Source organism: Heterodontus francisci, chromosome 14 (assembly GCF_036365525.1).
Source record: "Heterodontus francisci isolate sHetFra1 chromosome 14, sHetFra1.hap1, whole genome shotgun sequence".
Lineage (NCBI taxonomy): Eukaryota > Metazoa > Chordata > Chondrichthyes > Heterodontiformes > Heterodontidae > Heterodontus > Heterodontus francisci.
In genome coordinates, this window is record NC_090384.1 from 54,204,205 (window position 1) to 54,218,551 (window position 14,347).

General features: G+C 41.4%; 1 protein-coding gene across 1 annotated transcript in view; it reads right to left on the bottom strand.

Annotated features, from left to right (window-relative positions):
- LOC137376907 (otogelin-like) overlaps positions 1-14,347 on the bottom strand; it is a 392,329-nt gene that overhangs the window by 171,444 nt on the left and 206,538 nt on the right. The window contains exons 26-29 of the mRNA XM_068045865.1: positions 8,283-8,421; positions 6,205-6,339; positions 5,577-5,723; positions 768-887 (exon numbers count right to left, since the gene is read on the bottom strand). Of these exons, the coding sequence (XP_067901966.1) occupies positions 768-887; positions 5,577-5,723; positions 6,205-6,339; positions 8,283-8,421 (541 nt within the window). The remainder of the gene's footprint in view (positions 1-767; positions 888-5,576; positions 5,724-6,204; positions 6,340-8,282; positions 8,422-14,347) is intronic.

The following is a 14,347-nucleotide window of genomic DNA, read 5'->3' on the forward strand; positions in this document are numbered from 1 at the left end:
GTGGGAAGAGAAGACATTGTTGGAGATACCTGACCCAATGTATTCAGTGTAAGAGTAGGACCATTGCAAGGCTAGCCCCATGGATCGAAGGAGGATGGTGTAGTCAGCTTATGTTGAAGAATGTGGAGGTGTCAAGGAGAGATCATGTACCACAGTTGCGGTTACAGAGCACGTCTTTAAGAAACTTTCCATCTGGATAGCTGTGTTCAGATAGTTTTCTCTAAATTATCTCAAATTGGGATCAAAATCACTCTGGTTATGATTCCAAGGAGAGTCCCAGTTCATCAGCTCTTATATCCTTGTACTGCAGTTTATGGTTTTGTGGAGATGGTTTTGTGGGGTTCCATAGGTTTTTGACAATTCCCAATGTATAACACCTACAGTATAGATGCTAATATGAAAGTTAGTCCCAGTTTAGTGTTATCAGCAGAATTAATGAAGTGTTGCATGTACTCAAGGAGGGACCATGAGTTGTAGGTATTTTAAAAATATGAACTGCTTTTTAGTTTTTTACTATTGCCTTTCTTTTTTTTAACACCCCTTTTCTGTAATTTATAGTCTAAATTATGATGTGAAAGTACTTATTCATCCACTAAATGACCTTGTGTGAAATTGGACAGGAAGTATCAACAGATTATTTAATGGTCCAGCGGCATCAATCTCAGCCAAACACGTTCCTCACCGAGCGTGCAAACACGTTTCCTTTCCCACAATTCAATCAAGCTAAGGGTGAGCTGGGAGCTTTAATTTCCCAAATACTTATTTACCTCCACAGCTGTCCAGCTATTCCCAAACTCTTGTGGATTTGGTGATTCCATGTGATCCGGAGTCCTCATTTCATTGGCTGTTTTCATATCAAAATTTCCACAGAGCCCAGAGAGTTTACCCTGCAGAAAAATGAAAAGACACAGCTTCAGTATTATTGCTTACATATTTATGTAATCAATACATGTTACTGATTATTGGTTCTTCTCTTTTTTTTTTGGAATGATCCAGTCATTTTTAAACTTTGGTAAATGATAAGAGGCATATGCAAACTATTTATTTAAGCAAAGATCTCACACACCAGGTTAGATTGTTGCCAATTTATTTTATTGCCTTCCTGGAAAGAGGTTGAAATTAGCACCCACCTTCAACCAGTCTTATTTGTTTTATTTATTTCCTGAGATGGCCACACTGCAGTATTTTTAAATTCTGCATAACTTGTACCAAATTTCCTGAAGTGTGATTTTTAATTTTGCGGAGAGGATAGTCCTGCATTATCTAACTGAGAGCCTATTTGACTTATTGGATGACACAAAACTTGTAAGTATTGTGATCTGTGAGGAGATAGTGATAGACTTCAAGACATAGCATTTGCACATCATGATTTAAACTATTAATTACAGAAAAGTAGTGTTGAAAATAACAAAAAAACAGTAATAAAAGACTATACAACAGTTCATATTTTTCAAAACCTACAACTCATGTTCCTCCTTGGGGACATACAACACTTGACTAATTCTGCTGATAATACTGAACCAGGACTAGCATTCATCCTGGTGGAATGGACAGACATGTAGCAGATGAAATTTAAAGCAGAAAAGTGTGAAGTGATACATTTTGGTGGGAAGTACAAGGAGAAGCAATACAAAACAAAGGATACAATTCTAAAGGGTGTGCAGGAGCAGAGGGAGCTGGGGGCATATGTACACAAATCGTTGAAGGTGGCATAGCAGGTTGAGAAAGTGGATAATAAGGCATATAGGATCCTATGTTTTATAAATAGGGGCATAGAGTACAAAAACAAGGAAGCTGTGGTGAACCTTTATAAAACTCTGGTTTGGCCTCAACTGGACTATTGTGTCCAATTCTGGACACCATACTTCAGGAATGATATGAAGGCATTAGAGAGGGTGCAGAAAAGATTTACGAGAATAGTTCCAGGGATGCAGTGCTGGACCTAATTCTGGGGAATGAAGCCGGACAGGTGGTTGATGTGTTAGTGGGGGTGCATTTTGGTGATAGCAACCATAACATGGTACAATTTAAGCTTGTTATGGAGAAAGAAATAGACAAGTTGCAAAAAAAGGTTTTGGATTGGGGGAGAGCGAATTTTAGTAAAATAAGGCAGGATCTGGCCAAGGTAGACGGGAAAGAGTTACTTGTCGGGAAATCTACAGAAGAGCAGTGGGGGGCATTCAAAAAAGAAATGGGGAGGGTACAGGCCCAACATGTTCCCTCTAGGCTAATAGGTAGGAGCAACAAGCCCAGAGAACCATGGATGACCAGAAACATTCAGGGTATGATGAGAAGGAAAAGAGAGGCTTTTAGCAAATACAAGGAGAGCAAATCAATGGAAGCATTAGTGGAGTACAGAAAGTGTAGGATGGAGCTTAAGAAAGCAATTAGGAGAGCAAAGAGGGGATATGAGAAAGCTCTGGCTGGTAAAAGTTGGGAAAATCCCAAGATATTCTATAAGTATATCAATGGGAAGAGTATAACCAGGGAAAGAGTAGGACCCATTAGGGACCAAGGGGGAAATTTGTGGGTGGAGCCAGAGGACATTGGTCGGGTGTTGAATGAATACTTCACATCTGTCTTCATACAAGAGAATGAGGATGTAGATATGGAAATTAGAGAGAGAGACTGTGAGGTTCTTGAGCAAATTGTCAGAGGGAGTGACAAGGTATTGGAGGTTTTGGAAGGCTTAAAAGTGGACAAATCTCCAGGTCCGGACGATTTGTGTCCCAGGATGCTTTGGGAGGCGAGGGTGGAGATTGCAGGAGCTCTGACCCAAATTTTTAATTCCTCTCTGGCCACAGGGGAGGTGCTAGAGGACTGGAGAACAGCGAATGTGGTCCTACTATTTAAGAAAGGTTGTAGAGATAAGCCAGGGAACTACAGACCAGTGAGTCTCACGTCAGTGGTAGGGAAACTATTGGAGGAAATTCTGAAGGAGTGAATCTATCACCACTTGGAGAGGCAAAATTTGATTAGGAATAGTCAGCATGGCTTTGTCAGAGGGAGGTCATGCCTAAAAAATTTGATTGAATTTTTTGAGCATGTGACCAGGTGTGTAGATGAGGGTAGTGCAGTTGATGTAGTTTACATGGATTTCAGCAAAGCCTTTGACAAGGTCCCACATGGGAGACCTATCAAGAAAGCAAATGCACGTGGGATAGAAGGTAACTTGATAAGGTGGATTCAAAATTGGCTTAGCTGTAGGAGACAGAGAGTCATGACAAACGGCTGTTTTAGTCACTGGAAGCCAGTGTCCAGTGGCGTACCACAGGGATCTGTGCCGGGTCCCCTATCGTTTGTCATTTATATAAACGACATAGATGACTGTGTGGGGAGTAGGATCAGTAAGTTTGCGGATGACACAAAGATTGGCCGAGTGGTTAACAGTGAGGTGGAGTGTCTTAGGTTACAGGAAGATATAGACGGGATGGTCAAATGGGCAGAAAAGTGGCAGATGGAATTTAATGCTGAAAAATGTGAGGTGATACATTTTGGAAGGAGTAATGTGACATGGAAGTACTCAATCAATGGCCTGACACTGGGAAGTTCCGAGGAACAAAGGGACCTTGGCGTGTTTGTCCATAGATCTCTGAAGGCAGAAGGGCAGGTTAATAGGGTGGTGAAAAAGGCATATGGGACACTTGCCTTTATCAATCGAGGCATAGATTACAGAAGTAGGGAGGTCATATTGGAGTTGTACAGAACTTTGGTAAGGCCGCAGCTGGAGTACTGCGTGCAATTCTGGCTGCCACATTATAGGAAGGATGTGATTGCATTGGAGGGGGTGCAGAGGCGATTCACCAGGATGTTGCCTGGGATGGAACATTTAAGCTATGAAGAGAGGTTGGATAGGCTTGGGTTGTTTTCGCTGGAGCAGAGAAGACTGAGGGGTGACCTGATCGAGGTGTACAAGATTATGAGGGGCATGGACAGAGTGGATAGGGAGCAACTGTTCCCCTTAGTTGAAGGGTCAGTTGCAAGGGGTCACAAGTTTAAGGTGAGGGGCGGGAGGTTTAAGGGGGATTTGAGGAAGAACTTTTTTACCCAGAGGGTGGTGACGGTCTGGAATACCCTGCCTGGGAAGGTGGTAGAGGCAGGTTGCCTCACATCCTTTAAAAAGTACCTGGATGAGCACTTGGCACGTCATAACATTCAAGGCTATGGGCCAAGTGCTGGCAAATGGGATTAGGTAGACAGGTCAGGTGTTTTAATGCTTTGGTGCAGACTCGATGGGCCGAAGGGCCTCTTCTGCACTGTATTATTCTGTGATTCTATGAGAGACTTCAATTACATAGATAGATTGGAGAGGCTGGGGCTATTCTCCATAGAGAAGGTTGATAAGAGACTTGACATAGAGGTGTTCAAAACCATGAGGAATTTGGACAGAGGAGATAGGGAGTAACTGTTCCCCTTGGCAGAAGGGTTGAGAACCAGAAGACACCAAGTTAAGGTGAATGGCAAAAGAATTAAAGGCAACATGAGAAAAACATTACACAATGTGTGGTTAGGATCTGTAATACACTGCTTGAGAGTGTGGTGGAGGTAGATTCAATCATAGCTTTCAAAAGGGAATTGGATAATTTTTTGAAGAGAAAAATGTGCATGGCTACAGGGTAAGGGCAGGGGTGTGGGACTAGCTGAGTTGTTCTTGCAGAAAGCTGGCATGGACACAATGGGCCAAATGGCCTCATTTTGTGCTGTAAGCATTCTATGATTCAATTCTATGAATTTGATTTAGCAGTAGGGTCACTGCACAGCACAGAAGTGGACTTGGTATACTACAACGTGATATCCTAACTGATGTGGCATGATGTCATGTGACTCATGGAACATGATCTGCTTTTATCTTCAAATTTGAATCAAATGTATTATAAGTATGTTAGATGGGTTCATGTGTAAAGTCACAGTACAATTCCCAGTCTCTGTTGAGTTGATTAATCTCGGTCAGAATAGTAAAAGAAGTGTTTCAGTTGATCTCACCACCACTGAACTAGTGAGGGAAAGAACAACCATGGCTCCTGTGCCTGGTTACAATCCAAAGAACCTTGCTGTAAAGTATGGGATAAAGAATTGTCTTCATTGCCTGGTGATAATCTGGTGGAATGGATTGCCTGTCTGACCATATGACCAATCTGATTTCCATGCCATTGATTTCAGGCATGTTCTACTATTGGCAGGAAATCTGCTCTGCCAGATTACTGTCCAGGTGGTGCAGATAAATATCTACCTCTATGTATGTCTACTAGGTCAGAAAGGATCAGGTTTGACTGTGATGCCTCCATGGTCAAACAGCCTGCTCACACTCACTGTCTATGCTCAGACATGAAGAATGCCACTTGGGTTAGGTACCAGTGGGTACCCTTATTGGCCCCAGCTAAATCTGATGCCTCAGGTGAGCAGGAGAAAAAATTGAATCATTAGTAAAATATGCACATCAGTTTTGTTGATTACTATGTGTAGATAATGTGGACTATCTCATCACTGTTGTAAAAAAGGCATGTTGTACAGGATCTTACACTGTTTGAATACATAATCTTCATGAGAGCAAGTTTAAGATTTAAAATGCTCCTTACCTGCCATTTAGGTCCAACCTGCACATGTGTTGTTGTCCTTTGATCCCACAATATAGTAATTTCTTCAGCAGGGAAATGTATCACAGTAAAAATACCCGCTTTCCATATGTGTACTATCTGATGCACGTCAATGACACTGGAGGGACTCTGCGAAGATTGGTAACAGTAATTTAATAAAAGGTACATAAGAAAACACATAATATAAACTGGATATGATTGACAACCAATTGTGAAACGGTCAAATAAACAATAAGCATTTGGTGCCACTGGTGAGTAAATTATTTTTATTTAATACTAATGTATTTATAGCCACTCCAGGCGCTGCTTCACAACCATTGGCCACCTCCAGGCGCTTACCCATTGTCTCTCAAGACAAGGAGGCCAAAGAAGCAAGAAGAAAAAGAATACTAATGTACATTCATTCAATAAAACAGTGATGCAATTTTAAAAGTCTTAAACTATTATATTAATTAAAAGTTAATTCTAGTGACTGTGAAATTGTCTGTGGGATATTGCAAAGATAGGAGCGAAGCAAAAAAAAACTACTTTAAGTAGGCAGATCTTTGGCAAGTCATTAAACGCAATGGACACGAAACATTTCATCTTGTTTTGCTGCTGTGCTACTTACCGTGTTCCCACTGTCATCATCAAACACCAAGAAAGTGTGACCAACCGAGACAGACAGAGCCTTCCTACAAATGGTGCCACTCCCATAGCAGTCAATATTTTCAGTAATGATAGACAGACTCAAAGTCCCAAGGCTCTGGTAGAAGAAAAGTTGTTCTTTAATATATGTATTTGTAGAGATATGTAGAGATGAGTGTCAACTACTGTGAGTTAGTTTGCACATCAAGCATAAGAGTTCTTTCCTGGTTTCAGACTTATCACAAGGTATGAAATACTTTAAAGAGTCACTATCTGATGGTGGCAGCGTGCCCTGATATCCTCATGTGGTGTGTCACAGCTTGGTAAGAACATAAGAACCAGAACAGGGATTCATACCAACAGCCTTGCTTCCTCATCCAGATCCTTTCCTCATCCCAAAAATTTCATCTATTCCATTGCTAAGCACAGGGCAGCACAGTGGTGCAGTGGTTAGCACTGCAGCCTCGCAGCTCCAGCGACCTGGATTTGGTTCTGGGTACTGCCTGTATGGAGTTTGCAAGTTCTCCCTATGACCATGTGGGTTTCCTCTGGGTGCTCTGGTTTCCTTGCACATGTCAAAGACTTGTGGGTTGATAGGTAAATTGGCCATTGTAAAAATTGCCCCTAGTGTAGGTAGGAGAATTAAGGGAAGGTGGGGATGTGAGAGGAAAAAATGGTATTAATATAGGACTAATATAAATGGGTGGTTGATGGTCAGCATGGACTTGGTGGGCTGAAGGCTTTGTTTCAGTGCTGTGTCACTCTATGACTCAATGGAATGTAATATGTATACAATATGAACATATGAACAGGAGTAGACCATTCAGTCACTTGAGTCTGTTTGACCATATGATTAGATCAGAGTGGCTGTAGAATGGAGAGTTGAGGGGCAGGGTAGGGGAATTGTAGATAAAGCCATTATGAAACCAATAATCAGTTTACAGATGGCCCCCAGGATATTGAGAGTCCTACCATACTTAAAACAGAAATGATACAAAACAATATAAATGCACAGTTCATTTACGACCATGAAAGCTATGTCTGTGTTATTCAAGAACACTTTGTTCATAATTATATGACAGATGAAAATAATTCCAGATCTTGTGTGCCATTTTATTTTACCTGTTCCCATCTTTAATGTATCAGCTGTGGCTCAGTTGGTAGCTGTCTTGTCTCTAAGTCACAAGGTTTTGGGTTCAAGTCTCACTCCAGGGCTTAAGCACAAAATTCAAGGCTGACACTCCAGTGCAGTACTGAGGTAGCACTGCACTGTTGGAGGTGCTGTTTTTCAGATGAGATGCTAAACTGAGGCCCCATCTGTTTGCTTGGGTGGATGTAAAAGGTCTCATGGCACTATTTCACTATTGCACAGTGGCGCAGTGGTTAGCACCGCAGCCTCACAGCTCCAGGGACCCGGGTTCGATTCCGGGTACTTCTGCCTGTGTGGAGTTTGCAAGTTCTCCCTGTGTCTGCGTGGGTTTTCTCCGGGTGCTCCGGTTTCCTCCCACAAGCCAAAAGACTTGCAGGTTGATAGGTAAATTGGCCATTATAAATTGTCACTAGTATAGGTAGGTGGTAGGGAAATATAGAGACAGGTGGGGATGTTTGGTAGGAATATGGGATTAGTGTAGGATTAGTATAAATGGGTGGTTGATGTTCGGCACAGACTCGGTGGGCCGAAGGGCCTGTTTCAGTGCTGTATCTCTAATCTAATCTAATCTAATCTAAGAGTATAGGGGGAGTTATCCCTGGTGTCCTGGCTAATATTTATCCCTCAATCAACATCACAAAAACAGATTAACTGGTAATTATCACTTTGCTGTTTGTGGGAGTTTGCTGTGCACACACTGGCTGCGCATTACCTGCATTACAACAGTGACTACACTTCAAAAGATTACTTAATTTGCTGTAAAGTGCTTTGAGCCGTCCGGTGGTCATGAAAGATGCCACATAAATGCAAGTCTTTCTTTTTTTCTTTTTTATAGGAAAATTAACATTTTAATGCTTGTACAGTTAATATAGTTTATAAAGAAATGAATCTTTACTAAAATAAACCTTTACCTTAACCAAGTAAACCTTGCAAGCACTAATAAAATCATAAAGAACTCCATCAAAAGTCTTGTAGTGGCGGTCCCCGTATGCTGTACACATTGAAGGACAAGGTTGGAATGTGCACTGGAAGGTCCCCTGCTGGCAAACACTAAAAGGTATGTTACCAATAAGTATAAACTTCTGTAAATATTTGATGCACAATTACATTCATCTTTTTACTACTGAAACTAAAGTGTTCATTTCTATCTAGAAGAGAGCATTCTTTAACTTTATGTCATGACCTCTGTTGTATAAGAGCAATTGTTCAGAATGTACGAGGCTGCCAAGAGCTAAATCTCTAATTCGTATAGCAGCAACACGGTTAAGGACAATACAAGCCTTGCATCAAAAATCTTTTCTGAAATCAGATTGAAATGCAAATAATGTTTAAAATATCTGCAACGAATACTTTTATAAAGAATTGCTATCTTTTGCTACGGCCAGTTATTTGTGGCTCCTGTTCAAGAAGGATTGGGTTTAACAAGGACAGCACTCTATACAAATTTTATCTGTTAGAAATAAATGTTTTATCATTTGTACTGCTCATATTTGCAAATGCTGTAACTGTATTCATTGAGCAATAAGACATTTCCTTTTCTGAAGGAAGCTTTTTCTTATCACTTAGAAACTGTAAATCTGTGCAATGTCTGACATTTCACTGGAACTACTGAGGACTAAAATAGATTTTCCAGAGTTTGCACAGGTCTTTTTTATTCATTCATTCATTCACAGGATGTGACCATCATTGATGAGGCCAGCCTTTATTACCTATCCCTAACTGAGGTGATGGTTCTTGAACCACTGCAGTCTGTGTGATGAAGGTCCTCCCAGAGTACTGTTGGGTAGGGAGTTCTAGAATCCTGACTCTGTGATGATGAAGAAACAGCAATATATTTCCATATCAGGGTGGTGTGTTACATGGAGGGGAACTTGCAGCTAGTGGTGTTCCCATGCACCTGCTGCCCTTGTTCTTCTAGGTAGTAAAGGCCGTGAATTTGAGAGACCCAGCGACACTCTCTTTTATCGGACATGGTTATTGCCAGGCACTTGAATGCTGCTTCTCAGCCTAAGCTTGAATGCTGTCCAGGCCTTGCTGCATATGGGTATGAACTGCTTCATTATCTGAGGAGTTGCAAACAGACTGTACAGTGTGCAATCATCAGATCACCCCCATTTCTGACCTTATGATGGAGGGAAAGTCATTGATGAAGCAGCTGAAGGTGTTGGGTGCCGAACACTGCCCTGAGGAACTCCTACAGTGATGTCCTGCAGCGAAGATGATTGGTACAACCAACCACAACCATCTTTCTTCGTAGACTAGGTATGACTTCAGCCAGTGCTGAGTCCTCCCCAGATTCCCGTGGACTTCAGTTTTGCTAGGGCTCCTGACGACACACTCTGACAATGCTGCCATGATGTCAAGGGCAGTCACTCTTACTTCACCTCTGGAAATCGGCTCTTTCATTTATGCTTGGACCAAGGTAGTAATGAGGTTGGGAGCAGAGTAGTCCTAGTGGAACCTAAATTGAAGATTGGTGAATAAGTGCTGGTTGATAGTACTGTTGACATCCCATTCCATCGCTTTTCTGAGGATTGAGAGTAGGCTGATCAGGTGGGTAATTAGCCAGTTTGGATTTATCTTGCTTTTTGTGGACAGAGAATACCTGGGTAATTTTCCACTTTGTCAGGTAGATGCCAGTGCTGTAGCTATACTGAAACAGCTTGACTAGAGGCATGACTAGTTCTTAAGCACCAGTCTTCAGCACTACAGCTGGAATGTTGTTGAGCCCTGCAGCCTTTGCAGTATCCAGTGCGTTCAGTCATCTCTCAATGTCACATTGAGTTTGCTGAAGACTGTTTTTTTTTGATGGTGGGAGCTTCAGGAGGAGGCCGAGATAGATCACCCACTCGGTGCTTCTGGCGGAAGATCATTGAGGTTGGGGATATTCATGGAGCCTCCTCCTCCCATTTATTATTTATTTGGCCACTGCTACTCAGGACAGGATTCATGTCTGGCAGGTCTGTGAGCTTTGATCTGATCGGTTGGTTGTGGGATCACTTAGCTTTGTCTGTAACATGCTGCTTCCACTGTTTAGCATGCATGTAGTCCTATGTTGGAGCTTCACCAGATTGGCATTCCATTTTTTGGTAGGCCTGATGCTGCTCCTTGCGTGTTGTTCTACGCTCCTTATTGAACCAGGGTTGGTCCCCTGATGGTAATCGTAGAATGAGGAATATGCTTGGCCATTGCACTTCATGGATGCCCAGTTCTGTTCTGAATCTATCCCATTTAACACAGTGGTGCAGACTGGCCCAGTTAAGTTTCTGGTCAACAATGACACCCAGGATGTTGATGGTGGGGATTCAGCAATGGTAATGCCATTGAATGTCACGAGGAGATGGTGAGGTTCTCTCTTATTCGAGATCGTCATTGCCTGTCACTTGTGTGGTGCGAATGTTACTTGCCTCTTATCAACCCAAGCTTGAATGTTGTCCAGGTCTTGCTGCATGCAGGCACAGAGTGCTTCATTATCTGAAAAGTTGCGAATGGAACTAAACACTGTGCAATCATCATCAAATAACCCCCTTTTCTGACCTTATGATGAAAGGAAGGTCATTGATGAAGTAGCTGAAGATGGTTGGGCCTTGAACACTGCCCTGAGGAACTCCTGCAGCGATGTCCTGGGGCTGAGATGATTGGTCTCCAACAACCACAACCATCTCCCTTTGTGCTACCTATGACTCCAGCCAGTGTAGCATTTTTCCCCTTATTCTCATTGACTTCAGTTTTATTAAGGCTACTTGATGCCACACTCGGTCATATGGTGCCTAGATGTCCTGGACACTCATTAGCTCGCAGCTCTGGAATTCTACTCTTTGGTCCATGTTTGTACCAAGGCTGCAATGTGGTCTGGGGCTGAGTGGTCCTGGCAAACATAAACTGAGCATCAGTGAGCAGGTTATTGGTGAGCAAGTGCTGCTTCATAGCGCTGTCGACGACACCTTCCATTACTTTGCTGGTGATTGAGAGTAGACTGGTGGGCCGGTAATTGGCTGGATCCGATCTCTCCTGCATTTTGTGGGCAGGACATAACTGGGTAATTTTCCACATTGTTGAGTAGATGCCAGTGTTGTAGCTTTAATGGAGGAGTCTGGGGACATTGGCTGAAAAGTATGATTCTGTGAGTGTGACTATACAAGATTGTTGTTTGATTAGTCTGTGGGGCAGCTAGTTTTGGCACAAGGTCCTAGATGTTAATGAGGAGGGCTTTGCAGAGTCAACTGGGCTGGGTGTTCCCTTGTCATATCCAAATCTGAGCCGATTCACCCGCCAAGTGGTCCATCCAGTTTTATTCTTCTTGCCCCTATTTGTAGTGGCTTGATACAACTGAGTGGCTTGCTAGGTCATATCAGAGAACAGTTAAAGAGTTATCCACACTGCTGTGGGTCTGGAGATACATATAGACCAGACTGTTAAGGATGGCAGGTTTCCTTTCCTGAAGGATATTTGGGAACCAGATGGATGTTTACATGGTTACCATGACTGAGACTGGCTTTATATTCCAGATTTATTTAATTAACTGAATGTAAATTCCTCAGGCCAGGCCTCTAGATTACAAGTACAGTGACAGAGCCATTATGCTACCATACCAGAGCCTTTTAGCACAAATATGTATGGGGAGAGGGAAGAATTCAATTAACTAGGAGCCAACACCTGACAGTTCATGTGATTAAAAAAATTATTAAATGAACAATCTTTATGTAATATCCCATCTCATCCATAATCTGCTTTACCCGCTACATTCCATTTGATGCCATGGTACTAGCTGTATTGTCCTTCTTTTGCTTTGGATATTTTAGTAGCCAATTTGAGATTTATATTCCAATATTGTTAGAGGCTTTCCACAAAACTTTTTTTTTTATTTTGTGGTGTGAGTGCCTGAAACTTTTGTAAATAAAGCTTGGTATTTCACAGTTGGCATCACTCATTTCCTGGCAGGTCAGTAAATGTGCTTTTGCTACATTTTCCATTCTAGTTACCCCTCTGGTGACCATTCTCAGGCTTTAAACAACTGTTTTTTAAGATTAAAAAAAAAATTATAGGATGAATTCCTTGTACGTAGGAGAGTATCTGGAATCAGTATCTGAATAGGTAAGGTGCACCCAAAAAGGTTTTGTTTAAATTGTGACTGCTGGAAATGGGAATAAAGGCCTTTACCAGAAGCATGAAACTGTATTTCCAGAATTTAATTTTATTGAATATTCCAATATGCTGATTGGAACACTGTTAGAATCTTACAATCAATAAATCTTGTGTCTGATTTGTGACTGTTAAAATTTTCTTTCTGCCTCAACAGAGTAAATTATTTGGGTGATGATATTTCAAAACCAGTAGATTGCTGAAATCTCCCTTCTTCTGTTCCCCTACTTCCCCTTTTCTCCCCAAAATTGGAAATGTGCAAACCAACAAAACTGTTTAATACCTAAGTTTGGTAATCAAATGCTCTACTCTATTTTATGTTATGCATCAGGCATAGTGAAATGTTATGTTACAGATACATTACAGGCTTTTTTAAACAGACAAGTTTGTTGGATATAATTGCATTTAATACATATTCTAATTTGCCATGCAAAACTAAGATAAGCAGCTATAACATAAACTAAATTTAAATCAAGAAGAGCTTTTGCACAAGAATAACATAAAACAATATAAAGGGGGATTGAAATTAAATCAAGTAGGAGACTTAAAAGGAAATAAAAATGCTGAAGGAACAAAAAAACAAGGTGAGATCTGAAACAAAAAAAGAAAGACAATCGATTAAGATGAGGAACGAGATAACATAAAATAACATTGAAGGAACAAGGACAATGGAGAAGATACAGATGAGACAGAAGATCTTTGCATTGCTCGAAGGAAGGAAGACTTGATGAGTGATTGCATCATTTCCTTTTAGAGAGTAAAAGCTGATGGTCTTAGGGATTCAAGAGAACAATTTAATAAAAATGCGCAATGAAATTCCATCTTTAATAAACTATTCACTGTAATAATTGCTGTCCACGTTCCTGTAAAACAGTACCAGAATTTAGGAAAAACAAAAACATAAAATTATAGAACCAAACAATAAGTCAGTCATCACCTGTGGAGCAGTAGGCAAGTTAATATTTTGCCTGTAATCCTTCATCAGAATCTGCTGTGTGTGTCAGCATTTTCTGTTTTTGTTTTACAAATTAGTATTTGCAGATTTTTGCTTTTTACCAAAATTATAAAGTCTTCTTGGACTGAAGTACTGGGGAAACGTCTGCCAAATTAAATATAGTAGAAGCCATTGCAGCACTAGCATCTCTACCTGGCGATACCAGCATTTCTATACCTGCCCTATCTAAATTAAAGGCATTAATAGATTAAAAAATACCAATTTCCTGCTCTAACTTTTTTCTTTATAACATGATACTTTGTTAAATCCAGATTCCACTAGTTAAGACAGTAAGTGGCTCTAACGGCTAGGAGGATCCTTGGTTTGAGGTTTAGTCTATCCTAAGTATGCTAATGTTAGCTAGGGTGGTGGCCTGAGTGCCTTTAGTTAAAGAAAGGAAAACCGGACATAATTCCCCTCTGTGATCACAATCCAATAACTGTCACTGGAAGTGTGCATCCGTGATACTGGATGAGGACAGTGTCAGTTATGATGCATTCAATGGATCAAGTAGACTGCCACTATCCAAGCTGTCAGTTGAAGAATTCACATTTGGGCAAGGCGTTGGGAGTGCTTGACATCTATGTAGTCATAATCTATCAAAGAATAACTGCCTTCAGGAAAGGGAGGAAGAAAGGGTGGCACAAAGGCGCAGTGGTTAACTCCGCAGCCTCACAGCTCCAGCGACCCGGGTTCAGTTCTGGGTACTGCCTGTGTAGAGTTTGCAAGTTCTCCCTATGACCATGTGGGTTTCTGCTGGATGCTCTGGTTTGCTCCCACAGCCAAAGACTTGCAGGTTGTTAGGTAAATTGGCCATTATAAATTGCCCCTAGTGTAGGT